At 38.1% G+C, this 26,711-nt stretch overlaps 2 protein-coding genes across 4 annotated transcripts in view; one reads left to right on the forward strand and one right to left on the reverse strand.

Moving 5' to 3' along the window:
* The window catches only part of LOC121473389 (alpha-fetoprotein-like), a 49,908-nt gene extending 37,464 nt beyond the window's left edge, over window positions 1-12,444 (forward strand). For all 3 annotated transcript variants that reach the window (XM_041725708.1, XM_041725711.1, XM_041725709.1), the window contains 2 exons: window positions 3,581-3,713; window positions 11,776-12,444. In XM_041725708.1, the coding sequence (XP_041581642.1) occupies window positions 3,581-3,713; window positions 11,776-11,823 (181 nt within the window). In that variant the 3' untranslated portion in view covers window positions 11,824-12,444. The remainder of the gene's footprint in view (window positions 1-3,580; window positions 3,714-11,775) is intronic.
* A 5,541-nt stretch (window positions 12,445-17,985) lies between these two features.
* The window catches only part of RASSF6 (Ras association domain family member 6), a 63,844-nt gene continuing 55,118 nt past the window's right edge, over window positions 17,986-26,711 (reverse strand). The window contains exons 9-13 of the mRNA XM_041726897.1: window positions 24,825-24,926; window positions 24,439-24,490; window positions 19,522-19,640; window positions 19,320-19,417; window positions 17,986-19,216 (exon numbers count right to left, since the gene is read on the reverse strand). Coding sequence (XP_041582831.1) covers window positions 19,141-19,216; window positions 19,320-19,417; window positions 19,522-19,640; window positions 24,439-24,490; window positions 24,825-24,926 — 447 coding nt within the window. The 3' untranslated portion in view covers window positions 17,986-19,140. The remainder of the gene's footprint in view (window positions 19,217-19,319; window positions 19,418-19,521; window positions 19,641-24,438; window positions 24,491-24,824; window positions 24,927-26,711) is intronic.

Below are 26,711 nucleotides of genomic sequence, written 5' to 3' on the forward strand. Positions count from 1 at the left end.
ACTGGTTTGATGATATATATAACCATACAGACCTAAATTACATAGAGACACTTAAAAACAAGTGCAGCATTTTTTTTCAAGTGGGATCAAGTTTATGTCTAATCAGAAGATTAAATATGTACAGAACAGTTGAAAAGAAAAAGTAATCCTTATACTATTCTATTTCCTTTTAAAACATCAATTTATGTTATCATTAAAGTAATGCATAATCATTGCAGAAAATTGAGAATATAAAGAAGAGAGAAGAAAATCATGACCCTTTTACTCCAACACTGCAGAAGTGCCCATTATAAACATCGGTGTAGTTGTCACATACGTATATGATGTCACATGTGTATACAAGCACAATGTCACATACCTGTCCACATGTATATGATGCCATGTCACATATGTATACCAGTGCACACTCCCACAGTTGCCCTTTGTCTGTTAGTCAATGGTTCTAATATTTAATAATACTATTTTTGCACGGTCTTGTGACTACCTGCTTATGCAAAAATTTCAGTTCCAGCAATTATCCCTAGAGTCCTTAGGGGAGAGCTTATGAAACTCCCTTCACCCTCTGTAATTCCCCAAGCTGCTTTCCCTGGCACCACTCCTGGGCCGCTGGGAACACTCATGCCCTCCAGGTGCTGCTCTCTCCTGCTCAGCTGCAGACTGGATCCCTTGAAATGACAAGGCTGCATTATGTTTTGTCCTAAAAAGGAAATAGTCCCTTTCCCCTGACCCCAAGATCATACACTTTCAGGGGGTATTAGGGCAGTGCAGTTTGTGTGCGTCTCCATGGTTGGCAGGACTCAAGTGAAAGTTCTCTTTCGGCAATTTTTCTAAGTCATCCTGATCCTATATAACTCAGAAATGAGTCTAATGAAGGCTCAGTTGGGGAACCAAGGAGTCATTCTTGTCTTCCGCTGACCTTTCTTATCAGATGGAAGTCCGTGAGGCTGATTTCTGTCTCAGGAGGAGTCCTCCCGAGTGGTTCCCAATCCTCAGGCATTCTAGGAGGAAGACTGACCTCACTGGTTTGCTGTATACGCCCAGAACTATAATATTCCCAGGAGGTCTGAAATCACCGTTACTAATGTAAAATGGAGATGACATAGAGCCTTATTGAAAAGGTAAAAGACAGTAGTATTACATGGCATAATATTTATAAATTCTCAGCACATTGCCTGGATCACAGTAAATATCAGTACACTCAAATGATGTTGGCTTTTGCCATTATTTTTTAATATAGTTTTTAAAAGTTATAATGTATACATTTTGGTCACCAATTTTTCTTCAAAATCACATTTAATGGCAATGTAATATTCCACCATCCGGGTACCATAATGAATTTAGCCATTCCTAATTATTGGGCGTGAAAATTGTTTTCAATCTCTGCCCATTATACATTGTGACAATGAGCATTTTTGCACATGAGTCTTTGTTCCCATATCTGATTTTCTCTCCTATATTCCTAGGACATAAAATTAGAGGCAAACATGGAGGCAGTTAAAATCTCTTTGCTTCTTTCAGCTCTGTCTGGCAGCCAAGGGGCAGCAATTATGTGTTCTTCAAACCAGCCCTCTTTTTGAGGCAGTTTCTGAAAAGAAATCATTAGCTTGTGCTTTCCTAATATTTGTAGTCATTCTGTTGTTTAGCTTTGTCTATCCTCAAGGCAGCGTAGGGGTGTGAGCATTGCGGGTGGTGGGAGAGGGTAGAGTTGAAATGGCAAGTTCAAAGAGGCATGTCCAGTGGGCTACCATGTGAAGTTGGACGTTTTGTTTTGTTGTTTAGCGGGATCACCATGCTGTAGACAACGGGGTGTGGCTGTTTTTTAGGTTCTGAGGCGCTGCCTCATTGGGCAAGGCTCCAGAGCTTCAGAGGGCCCAGTGTGCTTCACCCATGACTCCAGGTCGCTCCCATGCCTGCCTTCCCTACGGGTGACCATGATCTCTGCTGCCACGTGCCTGAGCTGATGCCACCTATATGTTGAGGACTTTGCTGTTGGCCATTTATGGGCAGCAAAAGGTGGTGTCATCTTAGTCCAGAAGTCAAATGACTCAGAAAGTGGCTCGGGCCAGCTGCCCACATTGAGACAGCCAGGAGCAGAGGAGGGCGTGTCTGCTGCCGAGAGTGACACTGACCCCAGGGCATACCTTCTCCCTCAGTGGCTGGTCCCTCTTCTCTATCTTCGCCTGCCGATGGCAACTGGACACAAACTGCGCCTGCCACAGGGGCAGCCCACCCCAGACAAGCAGAGGTTTGGAGTGTTCTGTCTCGAGATATAATACATTTATAACATTATATTTCTATAATATCCTTCATTTTGCTTCTCTGCGGGCAAAGCCTAAAATATTTACTGTCTGTAATTTTACTGGACCTCTGGTTTAAATTGTCATAGAAGACTACTTAGGGGATCCCTGGATGGCTCAGCGGTTTAGCACCTGCCTTGGGCTCAGGGTGTGATCCTGGGGTCCCAGGATTGAGTCCCACATCGGGCTCCCTGCATGGAGCCTGCTTCTCCCTCTGCCTTTCTCTCTCTCTGTGTGTCTCTCATGAATAAATAAATAAAATCTTTAAAAAAAAAAAAAAGAAGTAACTACTTAGAGCCTTGACATATTTTATTTTACACCCATTCAAGGTGGAAATAAGGCCACTGGGTATTATCAATGTGACTTGAAAATGAAGAATATGCAAAGGTTTTTGGTTGAACAGTAAAATGCTGATTAATGTATTGGTTAAATCTGTCTTGGTCTAAACAGTAAAGAGAGAGAGAGAAGATAACACTGGAAGATTTGGAATACTATTTTTTTTTAAGATTTTATTTATTTATTCATGAGAGACACATAGAGAGGCAGAGACACAGGCAGAGGGAGAAGCAGGCCCCATGCAGGGAGCCCAATGTGGGACTCGATCCTGGGACTCCAGGATCATGCCCTGGGCCAAAGGCAGGTGCTAAACTGCTGAGCCACCCGGGGATCCCCAGGAATACTATATTATTAATTAGAGAGACAGAAACCAGGTCACATTTTTGAATATTCAAAGTGGTTGAAACTACAGTTCTGGGGGAAACTCTTCGGTGAAAGAAATCAGAGATGATGATGCTCAAGCCATTATAGTTTCAAGTTAGTTTATTGACCTATCATTAATAACGCCTGTAGGACCCTCAACTTCCAGGTGTGTTATACTTGTAATATTTATTTGGAAGTCAGTTGTTCAGAATAAATGTTCATAACAAATTATTAAAGAAAATCTATTTAATTTACTGTATAATTTATCTATCATCCAATGCAATAAAAATAGAAAACAAAAATATTTACCCTAGTAATAATTGTATAAAATAATTAAATTTAATATATGAATTATGTAAAAGAGATGTGCTGGAATTAAAGTATGTTGGATAAAACACGGAGATGGAGATGGGCAGTGTGAAATCTGGGGACACATCATGGCATTTTCAGGGCTTCCCAGCTGCAGAGTGGGAGCAACCAGGAGGCATGGGTGGTGTCCAGCTTTAAATCAGTAAGGCAGGTGTGCAAGGTGGCCTTCTAGACTCAGGGACTACTTGTGTTTCTGCCATTCCTTTCTGATTCAGGCTCCTCAGCAATCTCGTGAAGCAGAAACCATACGCGACAGAGATGCAGTTCCAATCAATTATTGCAGATTTTGCCCACCTGGTGGAGAAGTGCTGCCAAGCAGAGACAAGTGAAATGTGTTTCCGAGAAGAGGTATGGTATCTCTGTTTCCTTCTCTGTTCTCTCAGGGTACTTAGGATATACTGAAATTAAAAAACCAATACGTTCTCCATTCCCATTGTGAGTGAATGAGAAGAAAATCATAGTCTGGATGGCTTGGTGGAATCAATTATATTTGGGTTTCAGATATGTTAATATTTATGTTTAGTTGAGGAAAATAGCAGGGTTTGACACAGATAGAGATGAATACCAGATTCATAACACCAGATGGAGTGGAGATGTACAGGATTGGGGGTGCAAGGAGGAAGGATGAACTGAAGACTTTGGTAATTGTAGAGAAATGGTATCCTTGGAAATGTAATGAAATTTTAAAGAAATAACAGTTTAAAAACCTTTGGGAAAACGGTAGTTTTGTTCTAGAAATTTATGGGGTCACAATTAGGAATAGTCATCGAATGTAGTGGGGCTTAATGAAGGGACCAGTGAAAAGGGTCTTATTTCCTCAGTGGCCAAAAGATCATTAGAACAGGGTTGAAAAAAAAAAAAAAAAGAACGGGGATTGAAGAACATAGAGAGGAAAGAGCAATGAAGAGTATCTATCTATGCTCACCCACCACACTGACTACCCACAGATTGTTTTCTGTAATTAATTTAATTGCATATAGCTGACAAGTAAATGATTTCATTTTAAGTTGTAGGACTTCAATTCCTAAGAATATCATGATAGGACTTGGCACAGAAAATTCATGTAAATTCACAGAGGGACCCCAGGACGAACTGCTCTCCCAGAGACATGACCAAAAGAGCAGAAACTCAGATATAGTAGATTATAGTATCTGAGTAGAGGAATGCAAAAATGTAGTTAAGAAAAAAAATAATAAAGCAGCCTTTATAGAGGAAAGTGGCTGGGGATGGTTTGGACCAGGGTTAAGTCTAGTAGTGGCCCAGGGAAATGTTTTCACAGGAAATAATTTTCATGAATGCCTTAATTACCTTCATGGCTCTTTTTTACCTATTTAGCTAAACTTTACATGTGTTTATGTTAAAAATCATACACCTGTAGTCTAGTCAAGGTTAGGCAAACTGCAGCCCTCAGGCTACTGGACTCTACTTCCTGTTTATATAAATAAGGTTGCATTGACATACAGTCATGCCCATTTATTTGCATATTGTCTACTGCCGCCTTTCTGTCCACAACAGCTGAATTAAGTAATTGCCAAACTGAATGGCTGTGACAGGGACTGTATTGAACTGCAAGCCCCAAATGACTCTCAGGCTGCTTACAGAAAAATTTTACTGATTCCCAGACTAGCTGATACACAATCAAAGTAATCACTTATGCTAGAGTCTAGTTATTTATTTTAAAGCCTTCTTGCTTTTTTGTAAAGCATTCAGAAAACATGTCTCCACCTGGGTAACAACCCCGTAGCCACATAGATCAACACTTTGAAGAAGGGCCTGTGCTTATATCTTGCTCCTGAATAAGAATACTACTTGCTCAAAATATTATTGGTGAACAGCGTGACAGGAAGATTTCTGTGTCCTTTTTTCCCATGCTTTTTACCTAACAGCAATCTTCAACTTAGTGGTTGAAAAGCCCAACTATCTTCCCCTTTCTTCCCCTTCCTTCTCTGTTTTCTTTTAGGATTTCTCCCCCAAATTAAAGGAGAAAATAGAATGTCTCTGGAGGGGCATTGTGGGTGGCTCAGTGGTTGAGCGTCTGCCTTTGGCTCTGGTCTTGATCCTGGGGTCCTGGGATGGAGTCCTGCATCAGGCTCCCGGCAGGGAGCCTTCTCCCTCTGCCTGTGTCTCTGCCTTTCTCTGTGTGTCTCTCATGAATAAATAAGTAAAATCTTAAAAAGAAGAAGAAGCAGCTCTCTGAAGAATGTATCATGTTAATTAAAATTTGCCAGAATTAATTACAGATAATAAAAATGCTTATTATCTGTAATTATACATTATCTCTAAAGTTTGGTCAGGTTTTCCCTTGTATGCTTATTCTAAGGCAGTGTTTCTGAAATTATAGTGTGCATCAGAATCAATTCCAGAGCTTATTAAAACAAATTCAGAATTTCCCACCTACAATTTCACCACTTGAATCAGTAATTCTGGGGTGGGGTCTGATAATTTGCACTTCTAACAAGTTCCTAGGCGCTGCTGATGCTGGCTGGTTTGAGGGCCACTTTAAGAATCACATTGCTAAGGTGCAAGCAGCTAATCATAAACTCTTCCCCAATTCCCTCCTCATATTTTCATAGGCCCAACTCTCAGTGTGAAGCTGGTACCAAAGATGGCAGCAGAAATAATGAAACAATTGGAAAATAACATTTATGAAAGAAAGGGAAAGAATTTGAAGGTATTGAATATAAAGATAAGACTAGAATATTTAAAAAATAATCTTATAGTGTAGCAAAAAATGTGGGAATAGATGATCAAACTATTTTAGAATCTTATCGTCAAGAATTCTTGTCTTTGTGCTTCTATGTTTATGAAAGGAGTCTAGGTTTGACTATAGTGCAAAGGAATACCTAGATACCCCAGGAACCCCCATGCAACCAAGACCCCAGAAGTGAAAAGACTCAGTCAATTGGCAGTCTGGGCATGTTCCAAGTTAGCTATAAAAGACTAACTGCTCCAGGGACCTACAGGCATTTTCTTTGTTTTTGTTTCTGAGATTATAATAGTCAGTTACGTGAACCTGTTCTGCCTATTAAAAGAGAAAGTGGGCAGGTTTGAAGACTGCCTTTCCTGTTTTGGCTATTGGGAGGATAAAGCATTTTAGACAAGATGGAAAACATATTTTGAGAAGCAAGCCAAATTCTAAGGAGAAAAAGGGTGAACTAAAGTCAATGTTGGAATGCTGGCAAGAGTGAAACCTAAATATATAAAACGAGAAAAAAAAGAAGAAACTCAGCTATACAGGGTGAATTCGGATCATCCAAAGAAGAAGCATCTCACATTTCATGAAATAATAACACAAACTGTAGACATCAGCAGGTTCAAGGAGAAAATTCAGGTCCGAGGAGAAATTCTCTTTGCCAGGTCAGTGGGAACGATAATTATAGCCTGTGATATTTCTCTATCAGCCAATAGAATATAATACAGAAGAAATTAAACATGAATTAGCAGAAATGTGTGCAGGTTGAAACAATGCTTTGAAAATAATACATGAAATTTAGCAATGGAAAAAAAAAAAAGCAAGGTTCTACTTTTAGACATGATTTAACACAGGTTCATGTGAAAAGATCTGCTGGTTAAATAGCCTGAACTTAACAACTTGATGGGTCTACTGACCCAGAGCTACTGCAATCTTGGATGTGTTTCCAAAGAAAAAGACAAAGATCAGATTAAGCAACGTGGTAACCCCAACCTATGTAAATCAGGTCATTCTTAGTTACTATGTTCAGTTTCTTGTAACACATTACACAAGCTTTGAAAATTATAGGAGTAATACATGAATATGGTAAAAGCTCAAGCAGAACAGCAGGGTACGTTTCCCATTCCCAAAAGGTAACCAATTTTAAGTTTTCACTTTTAGTTCTCCTAGTGATTACCATCATTGTTTTATTTATTTTTTATTTTAAAAATATTTTATTTATTGATTTGAAGGAGCAAGAATGAGAGAGAGAGTATGAGCAGGGCAGAGAGGCAGAGGGAGAGGGAGAAACAGACGCCCCACTGAGCAGGGAGCCTGACACGGGGCTGGATCTCAGGCCCCCGGGATCATGACCTGAGCCAAAGGGTGACACGTAACTGACTGAGCCACCCAGGCACCACCAGCATCACTTTAATAGTTTCTTAGAATATTAACATCACATAATGAATACAGTACACTTACACTAACTTCAAGAACCCTATCTGTGAATGCTGTATTAATCTGTTTCAGAGTGTTTTTAGCTCTCTTATTAGTTATATGTTATATTTCTTGGCCCTTGAATTCCAGTCAACATCTATTGATTTTCCAAAACATAGTTAATATGTCTAAACTTCCTTTGACTTCCTTGCCAGCTTTTCTTTTTAAAGCTGTATATACCATTACTTCTACATTGTCTGAGTTTATTTATCTGCTTATTAAATATAAGGTTTTTATGCTTTGTTCGTAAGTTGATGCTAAAAACTGGAAACCATTAAATAGTCTATTTAATTGTGTGTTTATTTCCAATATTATTTACATCAATACCACAAATGGATTGACCAACGGAATGACTTACCATTAAAATCTCTTTCTTACCTACTAAGCTACAGAAAATCATGCCACTTTTATTTAGTTTGGGACATTTGGACTATAATTTCCTAGTATATCCTTCGGTTTTTGAGAGTTACCAATTGTCTTTCTTTTCCTGTGTTGGCAAATAAAGCATCTCCTTTCATCACACCACTAAACTGTTTCAGGCTCTTAATAATGCAGTTTTTGTAATAGAATATTCTGTTATCTTAAAAGTAAATTTCAAAAAGTCCTCTGGCTTAATCTTCCAATTGGATCTAGTTATTTCTAGGACTGATTCATGGCTGTCCACATGGGATCTCATTTTAATGTGATACTGGGTAAATTGAATTATTTCTAAAATACTATGTTTTTTTCTTGGAGTATTTTATGTTTTGCTGGGCTACATTCTTTTTTTATTGGGGTTCAATTTGCCAACATAGAGCATAATACCCCGTGCTCATCCCACCAAGTGCCCCCCTCAGTGCCCATCACCCAGTCACCCCAACCCCCTGCCCACCTCCCCTTCCACTACCCCTTGTTCGTTTCCCAGAGTTAGGAGTCTCTCATGTTCTGTCTCCCTTTCTGATATTTTCACTCATTTTCTCTCCTTTCCCCTTTATTCCCTTTCACTATTTTTATATTACCCAAAAGAATGAGACCATATAATGTTTGTCCTTCTCCAATTAACTTACTTCACTCAGCATAACACCCTCCAGTTCCATCCACGTTGAAGCAAATGGTGGGTATTTGTCGTTTCTAATGGCTGAGGAATATTCCATTGTATACACAGACCACATCTTCTTTATCCATCATCTTTCGATGGACACCGAGGCTCCTTCCACAGTTTGGCTATTGTGGACATTGCTGCTAGAAACATTGGGGTGCAGGTGTCCTGGCGTTTCACTGCATCTGTATCTTTGGGGTAAATCCCCAGCAGTGCAATTGCTGGGTCGTAGGGCAGGTCCATTTTTAACTCTTTGAGGAACCTCCACACAGTTTTCCAGAGTGGCTGCACCAGTTCACATTCCCACCAACAGTGTAAGAGGGTTCCCTTTTCCCCACATCCTCTCCAACATTCGTGGTTTCCTGCCTTGTTAATTTTCCCCATTCTCACTGGTGTGAGGTGGGATCTCACTGTGGTTTTGATTTATATTTCCCTGATGGCAAGTGATGCAGAGCATTTTCTCATGTGCGTGTTGGCCATGTCTGTGTCTTCCTCTGTGAGATTTCTCTTCATGTCTTTTGCCCATTTCATGATTGGATTGTTTGTTTCTTTGGTGTTGAGTTTAATGAGTTCTTTATAGATCTTGGAAACTAGCCCTTTATCTGATATGTCATTTGCAAATATCTCCTCCCATTCTGTAGGTTGTCTTTTAGGTTTGTTAACTGTTTCTTTTGCTGTGCAGAAGCTTTTTATCTTGATGAAGTCCCAATAATTAATTTTTGCTTTTGTTTCCCCTGCCGTCATGGATGTATCAACGTGTACATTGCCCTGGGTAACATTGACATTTTCACAATATTAATTCTGCCAATCCATGAGCATGGAATATTTTTCCATCTCTTTGTGTCTTCCTCCATTTCTTTCAGAAGTGTTCTGTAGTTTTTAGGGTATAGATCCTTTACCTCTTTGGTTAGGTTTATTCCTAGGTATCTTATGCTTTTGGATGCAATTGTAAATGGGATTGACTCCTTAATTTCTCTTTCTTCAGTCTCATTGTTACTGATTATGGACATTGATTTTGTATCCTGTGCTGGGCTACATTCTTTTTCTTTTTTTTAAAGATTTTGTTTATTTATTTATTTATGAGAGACACAGAGAGAGAGGCAGAGACACAGGAGGAGGGAGAAGCAGGCTCCATGCAGGGAGCCCGACTCGGGACTCAATCCCGGGGCTCCGGGATCCCATCCTGGGCTGAAGGCGGCACTAAACCTCTGAGCCACCCGGGCTGCCCATGGGCTACATTCTTAACATATATGTGCACATGTATGTTTGTGTTATTTCAGAATGGGCACTTGGGAGATAAAGTTTCTGAGACCTTGCATTTTAAAGTATTATTTTGTTTATATATTTGCACAGCACTTTTGCTGAATAGGGATTCTTTAGGTGTAAATCATGGGGTCAAATTCTGGCTAAGTAAAGATTAGTTTATTGAAAGGATAGTGGTGGCTGCCGGAATCTTTAGGATGTTTGAAAAGCAGGCTGGGCAGCAGACAAGAAGCATAAGCAACTAAGAAATCAGTGACTTTCTGCTCTTTTACTGCTGTGACATATCACCATTTTATTATTCTGAGCTCCTATTTTTGTACTTTGAAATATTGGTCAATGTCATACTGATGACTTTCTCTTTTTTCTTTTTCTAGAAGTTCATCAATATCTGTTACATTGATTTTTTTTTCTTTTTAGTATCAATAAGGCTTTCTTCTTTTTTTATATAACAATTTTACCATTATTGCACTGGGATTTTGGAAGAGATGAGAGACAATACATTTTATAAGGACAGTGGTGGATTGTTGTGTCCAGAGAGTATCTAGAATGAAAAAAAGTATTGAAAAGCATGTCAAAGGGATATGGAGAAATCGGTAATATTTATTCCAAAATCTTAGGATGGGTGACATGGCAACAGTCTATCAACATGTCCAGGATTATAAGAAATCAGAGTGACTAATTTGGGGTCAGTGTAAGGAAAATGTTTCCTCTTTCTTTTCTGTGCTCTCATCATGTGAGTTCATGTTTTCTATTCAAAGTCTTGCTTGGGCTTTGCCTCAAGATATAGAGTTACCATCCCTTATTTCATGCAGGACATTTCTCATTATTATAGTTGTTCCTCAGATGCCTTTCTTCTACCCTACGTTTACCAGAAACTTCCCCTTGCCCTCACATTTGTTATCATTACAAATTAGAAATTTACTGAGGAATTATGGAATAAATAAAGTCAGGAAGGACGGATGTGGAGAAATATGACTTACACTATTGTTAGGTTCAGAGCCAATGAACAAGATTAAGTGTGAGGGTCTTGAGGTTAAGCTTATTGGAAAACTTTCCATGAAGATGGATTTTTAAAAGTCATGGGTGACCAAAAAACAAGGATACCTTAAAGTTCACAGCTATTTTTAAAAGCAAACTTAAAAAGATTCCAGTCTCCAGATTATTTAGATGTGGTACTGTTTGAGGGTTGGAAGAAGGACTAAATTAATAGACTTCTAACCATGTCCCACAGGGTGCTAGGAGCTCTTAGGAGTGCAAGTCATCTATCACCTGGGGTGTGTGTGTGCATGTGTATGTGTATGTGCTAATCTTTGCGGTGGAGTTCTGGGGCTCCCATTCCCACTTCACTAAAGATGAAATAACTTTCATTGATCTCTGTGGGCTTCCACAAATGACTTTTACTTGAATAAAGACTATATGGTAAAAACTGGGGGAAACTGATGGGCTTAACATAGAGGCCAATACCAATATATATGAAGGCAGTAGAGACACTCTGATCAATGTTAGTGGTTTTGTTCCTCTTGAGTTCTTGCACTTGATTATACAATGATTTAGTGTGGGATTAGCCTTGGGAAGTTTTAAAATACAAAGAGAAACTGATATAGATTGTTTTTACCCTGTAGCAAAAGAGTCCCATATTTTTGTGAGGAAAATCACCTTTTTAAAATTCTAAATCTGAGGTCCTGGGAGTAGAAGAGGTATTGCAGTTAGTTAAATCCTTAAGGTGAAAGACTAGGCCATGAGGAATCCTAAGACCTTAATCCACGGGCATGTTAAAGCCACTTTCAGGCATACAACAGGTAAGTCTTAAAGATTTTCTATTTGGGGATCATAGATGTTCAGGTGTTTTGTTTTGTTTTTCTCTTTCTTACAGATGTACTTATTTGCTTTTTCCCCCCCAGGGATCCAAACTGATTGAAAAGTGCCAGTCTCTCTTGGGAGGCAAATGATCCCAGAAAAATGTCAATATAGAGTCTTCGCTGAGATCTGCCTTTTGTTTTTCATGAGTAATGAAACTACAAATCAACAGCATCATTTTTCAGCTACTCACAATGTTACTCAGGATACTAGCCTAGGCTTCACTAAACCCTTTTCTACTTAGCAGAGAAATCTCTGTATTGTAATCCGCATACAACCAGCTTACTTTCTCTCATAAGCTCTCAGCTTCTCAAAAGCAGCACCAGAAATAGGAAATCAAGGGACCTTTCAAAACCTCAGGTAGATGCAATGGGCTGCCACATCTGGCTGGGAGCTGGCTTCTGGGTTTCTAGAGTGAAAAAGACCCCAGTGCAGCTTTGAAGCTTCTGTCGATAGCACTGCAGAAAATGATTATTGATTAACTGAATTGTATGTGCTTTATAATAAGTTACCTTTATAACTGCTTTGACTTTTTTTAAAGAAGTATGGAACTGGGAAGGTATTTGGAACCACTTACAACATTTATTCATCCAATAGATTTTTAGTGGGTATCTGCTGTGTACAAGGCACTGTTCTAGGAGCTTGTGACCAAACAGAACAGAACAAAATCCCTATCTTCATAAAGTTTACCTTCTGGTGCAGCTTGGTGAAAACATATGTCTCTTCTTCTTTTTCTCTCTCTCTTTCTTTCACATCAGTTAGTCTTGAACGAATCAGGACTTTGCCTCATCCCTATGGCATTGAACACATTATGAAATCAAGAAAATATTTAACATTCTGTTTGCCAAGAGTCTTTGTGTTAATAGAAAAGCTCCAAAAGGTCATGACTGAGGTGAGGAATAGGTCCTATTGGCCGTGCATTGTCTCCTACATGCTAGGTAAGTCTGCTTTTGTAACAGCCAATGTCCTAAGACATGTAACTAGACTTAACTTCTGGCTTGTTATTGTCACTGGCTGCAGTAATAGCAATTAGCATGGCGCTGTGTGCCAGATATTATTGTAAGTTTTTCCCTGTAAAAACTTATTTGATCAAAAAAAAAAAAAACTTATTTGATCCTCATAACTCATAATAATCTAATGAGGCAGATACTATTATTAACCTTCTCATTCTACAGACCAACACAATGAGCGCAAAGAGGTTAAGTAGCTTGCCCTAGTATTTACAGGTGATTTGGAACTAGAATTCAAAGCTCAAGTTAATAAATTTAAGGGCTCCTGGGTTCCATTGTCAGCATCACATATATAGGGTAAAGATAAAAGGTGGAGGGATGGGAAAAATGGGTTGAGGAGGTTGGAGGTGAATTTAAAAATTTAAGAAGAGAGCACACATACAAAAAGGAGTTTACAAATATATATTAGGGAAAAGAGATGTGAGAGAAAGAATCAATGGACAGCAGAGAATGTGAAATTGAATGAACATGTGAGGAATTCTTCCAAGGCTGAGGCTTTAGCTGCAGAGTCAATGGTTAACTGGAGACAACCTAGATATTTGGTTAACTATTCACAGAAAGTCTTCTCAACACTGTGAAAAGAATATCACCACAATTTGCAATGAGTGCTTCAGGAGGATTTCTCTGGCATTGAGTTTTCAGATAATGATGTTCTTTGACATGACAAAGTAGCCCTAATGCACTAGTGAAGAGCCCAGTTGCTGGAGATGGATGGTCTCGATTTGAGTTCTGCCCCGACTCACCATCGTATCCTTATCCTTGTTGAGATCTTGTTGCCCCCAACTACTTAATTTTTGTCTTAAAACTAGCCAAACCAAATCACTCACCATCCCCTAAAACACCTCACACACCACCACATCTCTATCTGTTCAAACCCTGCCCAGTTTCTAGTCTTTGACCAGGGCCACTTCTTCCGTGACTTTCCCTGGTCTCTATGATCTTAGACTCCTGTGCATCACATCACCAGTCAGCTCTGCTCTTGACTGAAGTTTGAAATCCAGAAGTTTGAAATCTGCCCAGTGTTATAATTCCTTATGTGTTTGTCTCTTGTATAAATTCATTAGTTATCTGATTTTAGTATGTTCATATTATGCTCTGTAGCACCTAGCAGTGTATGAAATACAATAGAAACTTAACAAATGTCTTTTGGAATCTAATTTGCTAATGTATAAGAACATGTCAAAATAAGTGGAGTGCAGCTAAGATACCTTTTATGTGTAAAGTATTAGTCCTATAGCTTCTACAACTGTCCACTGAAGTAGGTACTTCTATTCCCATTTTACAAATGAGGACACATAAGGAATGCCAGATTGAGGGAATATAGTTTAGGGTGAGATCCTAGATTATAGCAGTTAAGAGAGAGAACTCTGGAGCATAATTCAAATCTTACCTAGCTCTTCTGCTAAAGACTTTAGCAAATCTCCTAACCTCTCCATGGCTTGCTCTCTTCTTCATCTATAAAATTGGGTTGAAAGGGTAATTTATTCGTGGGACTATAATAAACACTAAATCAGCTAATATATATAAACCTTAAAACATACTTGGCAAATGGCAAGTATTATTAGTGTGAGTAATATGAAATTGCTGCTTTTGTAGGTTAAGTTGACAATTTCAGATGGCTCAGCCTAATAGGTGTTAGCTATTATTATTTAAAAGACCAATGGATGCCATTGAGGGTTTTGTTCTAATTGCCTCTTATTCCTTTCTTTCCTTTCACACGTAGATATAGACCAACATAACAGTTACACCTGCCATCTTTTCCACCTCATCAACTGCCTTGAAAATGGACTTCTTTCTCCTTCATTTCCTGAAACCACTGTGAACAGCCCTAGACAAAATTCCATAGCAACACTGCCTTACTGTTTCATATAGCCAAGAGATAATGTATTTATATATTTCAGATAGCCAAGAGATAATATATTTACATATTTCAGATAGCCAAGAGATAATAAAATATACCACCAAATTCAGGGAAACCATATAGTAAAGATTCTATATTTCTTTAGCTACTGAGTCAGATTTGTGAAAAGGAGGTTTATATACAGGAGGTTTTTAGAAAAAAATATTTCATGTAACTCATTCACTCATTCTTTTACTCACTGATTCACTAAGTCACTAAGTCTTTTATTCAACTGATTTATATCAAGCACATCCTATACACAAGACAATATTAGGCACAGTGAAGTATACAAAGATGAATGCAAAAAGTCCTCTACCATTAATAAGTATAACATGATCTGGGATTGAATTCAAACTAATATGTAACTGGTAGTGAAATATTTGAGCCACCTAGAACAAGGATAAAGAGTTTTATGACAAAAGTTAATATTTTTATATTATGCAAAGATGCCTCTGAACAGATTTTTGTCTGTTACCTATTGCTATGTAACAAATTACCCTAAAATTTAGCAGCATACTACAAGAAACATTTCTTTTCTCATATGTTTTCTGAGGATCAGGAACCCAGGAGTGGGTTAGCTAGATTTTCTGGCTCAGGGTCTCTCACGAGGTTGTAATCAAACTGTTAGGGCTGTTATCTGAAGGTTTAATGGGGGCCAGTACACGGCCCACTCATCTGGCTTCGGACGGGAGACCTCAGTTGTTGCTGACTTTGGCAAAGGTCTCTGTTCCCATCACGCAGGCCTTTCTCCAGTGCTGCCCCCCTCATGGCAGTTGGCTTCCCCCAGAGCCCGTGATCCAAGAGAGTAAGCAAGGAGGATGCCACAGTGTTATATGACCTAGCCCCAGAATCACACACCGTCACTTCTGCTTTCTTCTATTCATTAGGATTGAGTCACTAGGTCTAGGCCCTGTGCAAGGTGACTTCTAGGCCCAATGTCTTTATGAATATATTTTAAAACTACCATGGAAGTGAAGTCAATGTCTTATTTAAAAATTTGATATTTCTGCATCTACTGGAACTCTGTGCTTGCATGTTCTTGCTACTTTTTGTTGGTAACTTTCATATTTTTAAAAGATTTTATTTCTTTTACAGACAGAGAAAGCACGAGCATGGGGAAGAGCAGAGGGAAAGGGAGAGGGAAGGGAAAAGAATCTCAAGCTGACTCTGCACTGAGTGCAGAGCCCACTGTGGGGCTCAATCTTATGACCCTGAGATCATGACCTGAGCCGAAACAGAGTCAGACCCTTAACCAACTGAGCCATCCAGGTCCCCCATTGGTAACTCTCTGATCATAACTTTTCCATTTCCTAACTTAAAAGTAACATGTGTTTATTATAGAATATTTAATAAGCATGGGAAAATAAGAAATGATTTACCCATAATTCTATAGCCCATATATAACCACATTTAATGTTTTCTGGTTTGTGTGTCGACACAAATATTAGTGTATACACACACACACACATATTTTACGGCTAAAAGATATTTTGAATTTTTGTATGTATATTCTTACTTAGATATATAAGAATTTTCTTCTATATTTAAAGTTCATTTGGAAACATAATTCTAGTGGCTGCATACCATTTCTATGAGTAAATGTTCTTTTCCTTCTTTAATTATTTTTTCCTATTTTTGATCATTTAAGCTATTTACTTTCTTTTACCACAACAGCAATATAATAAATAGCTTTCATAATGTCTTTGTATGGCTCATTATTTCAATATAAGATCCTGTAAGTTAAATTATAGGATGAACTTACTACTGAATTGCTTTCAAGAAAAGTTAATATCCATTCCTATTTCTACCAGTAGTGTGAGTGACCATCTTATTGTAATTTGTTGAGTATTTAATATCACTTCTTAATCTTTGCTAATAGACCAAAAAGTGCATTTTCATTTTATTTTATTTTATTTTATTTTATTTTATTTTATTTTATTTTATTTTATTTTATTTTATTTTAATTTTATTTTATTATTTTATTTTACTGACATCTCAGGTATTTTATTGACTCTCGGCTCCAAATTCACTGTTGGTTCTGTAAAAATGGTTGTGGAACTTTTAAAGGTTTTTTCCTTGGCATTTTGCGTGATGTCATGCTTCGTCAGCAGAGGGCGATGAAGAAACATTGTAGGAGAAAGTTTGGTCTGATTCCGGGGCGGATGGCCAAGACTTCTGGGCCTGGGCTTCCCTCCACTGCTCTGCCCAGGGTGCTTTCTCCAGGGCTGATTGCCTGTAGGGTGCAGCTCTCTTGCCCATTTGTTCCCTCAACCCCTTCCCCACTTGCGGTGACATAGCCTGGAGCTGAGTACAGGTCTGTGCCCTGGTGCCAAATCACTGCTCCCCACTCCAGCTTCTCAATTCAGGGCTTGCTTACAGAGAGCCCTGCCCCAACCCCACCCCGGGATGGCCATCTGGGAAGCCACTTGCCCAGACTCTGCGCCACACAGCTTCGAAGACCCTTTGCCCAGTTCATGCACAGAGTTGTCCTGGGTTCCTGCAAAGGGTCCCTTGAGCCCCTAGTCCAGGCGCACCTGCAGCAGTACCCTCTATGCTTTCCTTGTGCCCCCAGACTTCCGGCAGACCCCCAGACACAGACACTCTGTGATCTGGGCCCGGGGCCTTCAGAGAATCCCCGAGGCCCTCTGCACACTTGCCCACTTCCCCCAAAGGGTGTTCTCGTTCGACCTACGACTGTGGTGCTGGCAACCAGCAAACTGCTCCACCACCCATGGGCTGTACCCACAGCCTCTCCAGGGAACTTCAAACCTCTGATTCCAAACTTGCCCTTTTTGGGGTACTCTTCCCCAGCCTTGGTGTACCCTTTAGCACTCTCTTTCTTACTATTCACCTATCATCACAGCTTAATTCTTTATATTAAACCTCTGCTTAAATTACTGTGTTTCTGTCTCCTTATTGGACACAAAATAGTGAGGTTGATCACCGGTGAGATACAAGTCCCCCTCCCGCACTTGGTAGCTATTGGAATTTCCTCTCCTGTGATTTTAATTTTTATGTGGTTTCTTTTTTTTTTTTTTTCCTAACCACATCTTGGTATTTTTCTTACACATCTTGTAGATTTTGTATTAATGATTAATCTGTCATTTATGGCAGGTACCTGACACTACTTAAATTTTTTTGTAAGCACACTGAATTTTAACTATTTCATTTGCCCAATTTTGGCAAGATGAGACCATTTTCTTATTAACTGATAGCTGGAGAGATAATGAAGCAAGCCTCTATTTTCGTCAAAAGATTTCCTTTCCTAGGACTTACCGATCATAACGCACTTTTACTTTCATCCAGTTTAGGTTTTGGTTTCAGTGACACTAGGAAGTAATACCTTGGTCTTAAAAATATTTTGCATTTTTATTTTGATAATTAGTCTTCCAACTTGGGCTTATTACATACAACCCTTATCCCTTAGTACATGCAACGTATCCAAACAATTTAATACAACGCTTTTGAGGAATACAAATGAAAGTAGCTTAGAGAATGGAACAGTGTTGCATAAAACTCCAATCTAACATAGAGTTCATAAATAAAATCAGAGATGATACTTGTGGCATTCTCAGTGGTTTTATTTTTTGTTTGTTTTCCAATTGGTTTTAGCAGACTTTCAAGTAACTCATACGGTGGAATGAGTTGTCTTGGATAAAGAGAGCAGAGCTCCAGATTCCTTGCCTACCATCAGCTACAAGTTTTGCATTATCCTTTGTTTTCATTCGGCAACAAACGGTTACTGTGGGCCAAATCTTGTCCTAGCTGATTAAATATATGAGGTGTCCGTGGTAGACTTGTTTGGAAAAATAAAACTAATTCAACTGACTTTAAAAAAAAAAATGCTCAAGAATACTTTGGAAGTCATGAGTAGAAAGAGTGGGGGGAAAGGAGGTTCAGGTTGAGAAAATTGCCAGTTCGGATTTCTTAAGAGTCCATAATCTTTTCCAACCCAAAGGACCACTAGCTCTGATGTTACAAATGGCCCAAAGTCATGGACTATAAAGAGACAGTCCTGGATTTCTCAAAGATGCTAGAGCTTTCAGGGAGCTGTGAAACACTCTTACCATGCAGTTCCTTGGTAGGGTAAGAATATGCCTCTTTATTTGCAGAGCTGGCTGCTTTTACTTCTGAATCATGTCTGATAACCAGTTGATGGTGTTTTAGTTCTCCTGAAAGTTCAAGCTAAAAGAAGTTTAGGGTACTTGACATCTGAAGACACCATTTAGATTCGAGTTCTTTGAGTGTTTTAAAGTATTTGGAATACACAGTATCCGAGCTTGTTCCAGTTACTGAAACTAAATTCAAGCCCCTTTCAGTGCAGCTATGAACCCTAGTTAACCTCATCACTTCAAAGACAGGCTTCTTCAACACTAAATTGCCTACAAATTCAAGTTCATATGTATTTGTATGAACTCGACTATGGAATGTATGCACTCATCAAACAGCAATATCCCTCTGAATTTGTTGAAGTGTTTCAGCAATTGCAGGCTGTACTGCTAAACCGTTGTTTCAGTTTTTACTGCCCGTTTACTTTGAAGACATTTCAGTATAATAGCCTTTTCTGTACTGAATCTGAAAATGAGAAGGAGAAAAAGAATTATTAAAAATTGAACACATTTTAGTGCACTGGACCTCTTAAAGGAATGGGTGCCCAGCATGCATGCTCCTGACTTACTTGGCTATTGTTCTTTGGATCTCTTTCTTTTCTTCTTCATTTAATCTTTGAAGGATGGATTCCAGGAGAGAAAAATGAAAGTTAATGTACTGAGCCACCTGGAAAAAGAAAACACAAAATGAAACAAAAAAGAAAGCAGATTCTGTGAAAGGTGCTAAGTCAAGAGGAAGCAAAGACAGATTCAGGGTAACAATATCCATACATCACTGCTAATTTCTTCTGCATCTTTATCCATGAGGAAAATGCGAGCATTGTCTTTGGAAGGTCCCTGTAGGAGCCTATGCAGTAGTGGGACATCTGTCTTCTTTAGCCGTTTCCGCTCTGCAAAGGAAAACAAGAATCATCTACAGTCAGGAGTCCATCCTAGAGAAAGAGAAGAAATGTAAGTCATCCATTCATTTTCTCTCTAGCTCACGTTGGAAGAAGACCGAAAAATTATTCATTTTATCAGAATGAAGCATGAACAGAACATACAAGAGGAGGCACTCATTCAAATGAGTAAATTAAAATTGAAACCTTTCCAAAAAAAAGTACAAATGGACTTCTTTCTCTTGCTATCTCTTAAATTTGATTTGTATCTCATAGAATTCATCCTTACCTTTGATTTGGATGTTCAGGTATATCCCCAGTCCCATTTATGCTTTTATCAAGTAACACTCCCATAAAATTCTTTTTTTTTTAATGATTTTATTTATTTATTCACGAGAGACACAGAGAGAGAGGCAGAGACACAGACCAAGGGAGAAGCAGGCTCCATGCAGGGAGCCCGACATGGGACTCGATCCTGGGTCTCCAGGATCACACCCCAGGCTAAGGCAACACTAAACCCCTGGGCCACTGGGGCTGCCCCCCAAAATTCTTAATAATTTTTCATTCATTCAACAAATTTTTATTGATTCTTTCCTAGTTCAGTTACTGTATTTCCATATTCCCAGTTGTTCAGGTCCAAAATTTTGTAATTATCTTCAATGGTTCCTCTGTTTCTCATTCCAATGCAATCCTTGGGTCTTTCTTAAACATATACTCATAATGTTTCACATCACAGATATTTTTTTTATTTCATTTATCTGAGGGCTTCATCCATTCAGCCATAATAATGAAATGAGAAAGAAAATAACTTCCAATCTGGTGTATTCCTAGAACTTCAAATTTCCTAAAGTTATAAATTTCCCACCCACCAAAGCACTTCCAGCTTTCTGTCAAAAGAGTTTCACATCCATGATTTCATTTTTATCAGAATGCAGCATGAACTGAACACATTGCCTTTACATCCATCTCCTTCCCCCCTTCTTCAAATATTTTTTGAGTTCCTACTATGTTTCAGGCATTGTTTTCTGTGCTGGGCACCTTATAAAACAGAATAAAATTACTTCCCCTGTGGACCTTACATTCTAGTGGAAGACACAGATGCTAAGGAAGATAGACAATAAAACATGTCATATATTGGTGACAAACACTCAGAAGAAAAATAAAGCAAGGAAAGGGGTAGAAAGAATGTGTATGTGTAAATAGGTATGCATAGGGGACAAGTATGCAATTATTGATGGGGTGGCTTCAAAAGGCCTCACTGAAGACATGGCATTTGAATAAAGACTGACGGAGTTGAGGGATGGAACCAGGGAGCTATTTGGGGGAAGAATGTGTTCCAAACAGAGTAAGTAAATAAGGCAGGCACCCTCCAACTCAGTGCACACCTAGTGCTATCCAAAAGCAACAAGAGACCAGGGTGGCTAACATGAAGATGATGGAAGGGTTACTAAAAGTTGAAGAAAACATGTAGTGGGACCAGCATAAAGACTCTGGCTTTACTGTGGGGAAGAAACACCACCGTAGGATTTGAGAAGTGATGTGACATAATCTGATTTACATTGTTAAAGAATAATCTGTCTGCTATGTTGACATAGACTGAAAGGGGCAAAAGGTAGACCAATTAGTCCTTTCTACATTGTCACCAATGAAATCAATTACCCTGGGCTACCAAAGTTCCAAGAATCAGAACTGTTCTCATCCCCTGTGTGGGGCTTGCCCCAGGAAAAAGTTAGGAGAGGATCTAGAGCACAATTAAAGTAATATTATCCATTCTTGCTTCTATAGAATTAGAGTTCATTGCTTTAATTCCTCTACATTTCTGAAGCAAGGGAGAAACCCAATAATTCAGCTTATCTTATTAACCCACTAGGATCCTCTTCTGACCTCTACATCTTACATTAACTTGGTTTTGCATCCTCAGTGTGTTACATTCTTAATATCACAGAGCAAGGTTTCTTGCTTCATAACTTTGTTTCTGGGATAATTATCAGAAATACATATTCCCAGACTGTTCCTGGATCTGGATAGTTTGGGAATATTTATTTTAATGCACATATCAGGTAATTCTGAAATGGACTAGAAGTTGAAAAACACTTGATCATGAGTTAGTTGATACAATGTATTAAATGCACCTGTATTTTCCAGATTAATACCTAAACAGGTGCTATTGATTCCATTCTTTTCTCTGTCCCTGATCCCTAAAAGGTGGTAGTTATGATTATCTTCTGGATTTTATGTATTAGAATATTGACACAAAAATTGAAATAAAACATGATTTTTCCGGTAAAATTTTAAAGACCTACATTTTTGCAGTGAAAATAGACATTTTATCTGATTATAAAAAACAACAACTCATGCTGTCAGGAAGGGAAAAGATGATAACAAAGGTACAAATTTTCAGTTATTTGTAGAATAAGTTCTAAGGATCTAATGTCCAGCTTGTTGACTAGAGTTAATAATATGATATTGTACATTCAAAAGTCGCTGAGAGTAGATCTGGAGCCTCTCACACACACATGAAAAGCTTTAACTATGTAATGTAATGGATGTGTTAATTATCTTGATCTTGGTAATCATTGCATAACGTAAATGTGTATCAAATCATCATATTGTATACTTTAAATATATACAATTATATTTGTCAATTATTCCCAATGATTCTTTAATAAAGTTTTTAAAAACCACACATGCTATTGTAAGTTGAAACCACGGAGACAAGTACAAAGCAGAAAGTAAAAATCACCTGGAATCCCAGAACTCTGAGACATCAGCCTTATTACCCTTTGTGGGGTATAAGCCCCTTCGTATGTGTCTTTGTGCACAGACACAAACACAATACATAAAGGTGGTCGTGTGAAACTTGCTATTTTTATTGTAGCATGTAGAGGTCAGAAGAGGATTCTAGGAGTTAAGACATGTTTTTTTAAATGATTTATTTTTTGCTTCTGTGTTTCTCCTTTTTCCATCCTCTTCTCTGCATTCCCCCAACCTCCTAGTTGGGTAATTGATGCTCATGACTCAGTATCTATCATTTAATACCTTTCTCTCTGGTCATATGATCTTATATAACACATATTTAAATGGGATTTGTAATTCTTTTACAAAGATGGGATCATATTATGTACATTTTTAGGCATGTTGCATTTTTTCACAGAATAGATATTATGGAATTCCCTCCATTTAACTTGTATACATCTAACAACTCCATTCGATGGCTGCTTAACAACCACTTATGCAATCATTCTCCTATAACAGCTGACTTTGTCTTTAATTTGTTGTCATTATAAATAGCCTTGCACATAAATCTGTAGGTATTAGTCCTTTCATTTTTGTGGAATAGATTCTCACCAGTGGGATTGCTGAGTTAAAGGATACATATCCTGTAAATGTTAATAATGTTAGAATAAATTCCAAAAAAGTAAAAGCAGTCATATTTTCATCAGAATTGCATGAAAATACCCTTTTACCTTTCACCACACCAGGCATAGGTAGAATCCTTCTGAAACGTTCTGCCAATCTGCTAAATGGGAGCTGATATTGCATTGTGGGTTCTGTTTTCATTGAATTGTCTTTTTGTTACCATTTTGCAAGAACTCTATTATTATAGGTATTAACCTTTTATCTGATAGTTTTCATAATTTGCTATTTGTATCTTTTACATTTTTATAGAGTCTCTTTCTGCTTTTTATTTTATACTTTTTAGTTTTTCCTAAACAAGTAAAATATGAATATATACATATACACACCCTTAGAATTTTTAAAATTCATATATTTCTTATTTTCAAAGCTTCAATTTATAAGGACTTTAATTTTATATACTTTTAAAGATCCAACTTTCATTTTTTTTTACATTTACATTTTTGTCCTGGCATCAAAATGTATTATTTTATTCTTTTTTTAATTTTAATTTTAATTTATTTGTTTTTATTTATTTTTAAGATTTTATTATTCAATAGAGAGAGAGAGAGGCAGAGACACAGGCAGAGGGAGAAGCAGGCTCCATGCAGGGAGTCCGATGTGGGACTCGATCCTGGGTCTGCAGGATCATGCCCTGGGCCGAAGGCAGGCGCTCAACAGCTGAGCCACCTGGGTGTCCCAGTATTATTTTATTCTGTTCAATTTCCTGTTCAAACACTCTAACTCTTTAGCCGGAAATATTTCTACAATTTAACATAATTTTTTCAGCTTTAGGGTTTTTAAAAATTTCATTTTAGTATTTCTTTAGCTTTTTCTCTAATCTCTCTTTTATCCCTGCTCCCAGCACCCCATGTGTAGCCTCTTCCCAATGTCCAGCTGCCAAACTTTTGCTCCTGACCATCAAGTTGTGCATATTTTTCTCTACTGAGGGAGAACACTCTACAATGTCGCAGACACAGTGCTAAGAAAGCGGTAATAAGATCAGAGAGAGATGGTTTGCATTGATGGCTCCAGTAAGAGCTAGAATGAGAAGGGAAAGTCAAAAAGAAAGAGGTATAGAAGTCAACAACTTCAGTGCATAACAATCCTTGGGAACTTTCCACAGACTCTCCCAGGTCTGACCACCATTCAGGTAATTTAATGTCTGGCCAAATAGCAAATGAACTCTTTTGTATTATAAGCTCTTCATAAGCTCTTCTAGGATACCTTATTCTTAAGTTATCTTCCTCTGAAATTGAGATATGAATAATCTTCTAAAACACCCTCCCTCGTTTCCATCTTGCTCTTTTCTTTCCCCTTCTTCCACAGAATGAGGTTTAACTGTCTTCTGCCTCCCCCATGGACATAAAACTACAACCTCCTGGAATCATATAAAAAGAGTGATCAAACTTACCACCTGTTGCAAAAGTAATGTAAAGTGCAAAATCTTGGGCACTGTTTTCAATCTGTCAATGCAAAAAAATAAACGTACATGAATTCTTTCATATTTGATTGATTGGTCATTGTCAGATGTTTTCTAAACTAACCTGACCCAAATAATCTGTTTCCTCACTCTCATTTTGCACTTTTAGACATGAAAACAGCTCTGCTCACTAGGGCTAAAGTAATTTCTCAAGGCTCATTTACAAAGAGATGTTATACTTAAGAAAGAATTCTTCAGAAGTGAACAACTTAATTTAGACCACATGTTGATAGGTCTTTTTCAGAAGAGTGCATTTATGTATCTGCAGTTAAATTATATACAATATACTTCTAGCTCAGTTTTGCGATAAAGATTACCTTAAATTTTTGGAGAAGTTGCTCTATTACTTCTTCAGTCCTCATATTACTATTTATTCTGACCTTAGTTTCTGATCCAAAGGCTGGAGTGAAAATCGATGTCTGGGAAGAAAACAAAGTTCTTAACATTACATCAAACTAACAAGAATCAATATGTTGAACCTGGCCTTCTTACCTTCTTATGTGGAAAAAAAAAAAATCCCAAATCACCAGTTTAAAACTTTTGTTCTTTTGTGCTTGCTTTCTTTGTTGTTGGGATATTATGTATCCTTCTAAGCAGCTTTACATTGTTTGTTTCTAGAGTAAGTTAGGTAAAACATCATTAGAGGATGTTCGAAACATTTTCACTTAGATAATCATCTCATTCTTCAATGTGGTTCAAGATTTTAAATTAAATTAACTATAACTAAACACAAATACAAAGTAATATGAATAGTGTTCCAAGACTCTAGAAATGAGTTCGGTTCAGCAGACATGGAGATGGGTGGGCTCTGGGGTGGCTCAGTGGAATGTTTTATTGGGAAATCAGTGAGTAAATATCAAAGTGCATATATGCACAACATCTGTGTGATTGGAAATATGGGTATGGAAATAATTTTTTGAAGCAGATCTATGGAGGATTTCTGGAATAAACTCTTGCTAAGTGTGAGAAAATTCAGTGTTTGTGCACATTGTGAGGCATTAATGAGTCACTCTGTGAAACATCTGACTGGTGCTTATGAGTTCTATGGAGTCCTGTAGACCCATATGTTCATCTAGTACTAGGGCGAGAGTATGTTACATATATGATTATGTTGTTTATATGAAGAATATTTATGGAGTTTGGCAACAGCACTAGATTAAGACTCAGAGACCTAGATCATAGAGTCTCCTAACTCCAACTTTGTTAGTTCACTTAACATTGAGGCCTTAAGAAGCCTCGAGGATTTCATTTGTAAAATAAGAGAGTGGGACTAGATGATCTCCAAGAGCCCTTCCAAAGTGCCAACATACAACGAACTTGGAATCATGTTTTTCAGAGTTTTACTTGGCCAAAACACACAATGGAATAAAATGATTTCTTATTGCACGGGTAGAAGCATACCACAGGTCAAGTCAACAGTCATAACTTATGTACAAATATCATAATCTAAGTCTCTAATATGGATGTTATTCACATCCTAACAATATTGGTGTTATCATGGGGTTTTGTGACATAAAAACACATCTTATGACTATATCGACTTAAACTCCTAGATGCCTCTTGCAGCACATTCACTGATGGAGTGCTCTGGGGCTTGAGGGTTTGTTTTGTTTTCTGCTAGTTATTAAATTGCAGTGAATGGCATCTGTATGACATATGTGTGGTTCCAGCTTGATCTCTTTTAACCAACAAAAATGAAACTAATGTAAATTGAGTTTTTCTTTGTGCCAGACACTGTGCTCAGTGCTTAGCTCACCTCATTCCATTTAGTCCCATCAACCGGCAAAGTAGGAAGGATAAAGGAATGAAAGCTAAGAGATGGAGGTATTTTTTTAACTTTGCTCATCAAGAATTTGAAATCAGGATGTCAAGTTGCAGCCGTCAAGCATTTAGCCAGTGTACTCTGCTGCCAACGTATCATCGATTTCATTCTTAGCACAGGGGGTCCCAGCTGGAGGCTGTTCATTTGGAACAATGTGGTTTTTACAGCCTTCTTTAACACAAACAACCCCCACAAGATGACGACACAGCATAATTTTAAGGAATAAAAACCAGGGCAATTGGTAGCTGCACATCTATGCGGGACTGTCAATGGCTAAGGGGAAATTCTTGAGCCAGAAAAATGTTGAATTTGAACAGAGAATTCACAAGGGAGGTTTCTCCCCACCAGTCTCCAAAGGCGCACTATGGATATGTTCCCAAGG

The sequence above is a fragment of the Vulpes lagopus genome, chromosome 12, assembly GCF_018345385.1.
Source record: "Vulpes lagopus strain Blue_001 chromosome 12, ASM1834538v1, whole genome shotgun sequence".
Taxonomy (NCBI): Eukaryota; Metazoa; Chordata; class Mammalia; order Carnivora; family Canidae; genus Vulpes; species Vulpes lagopus.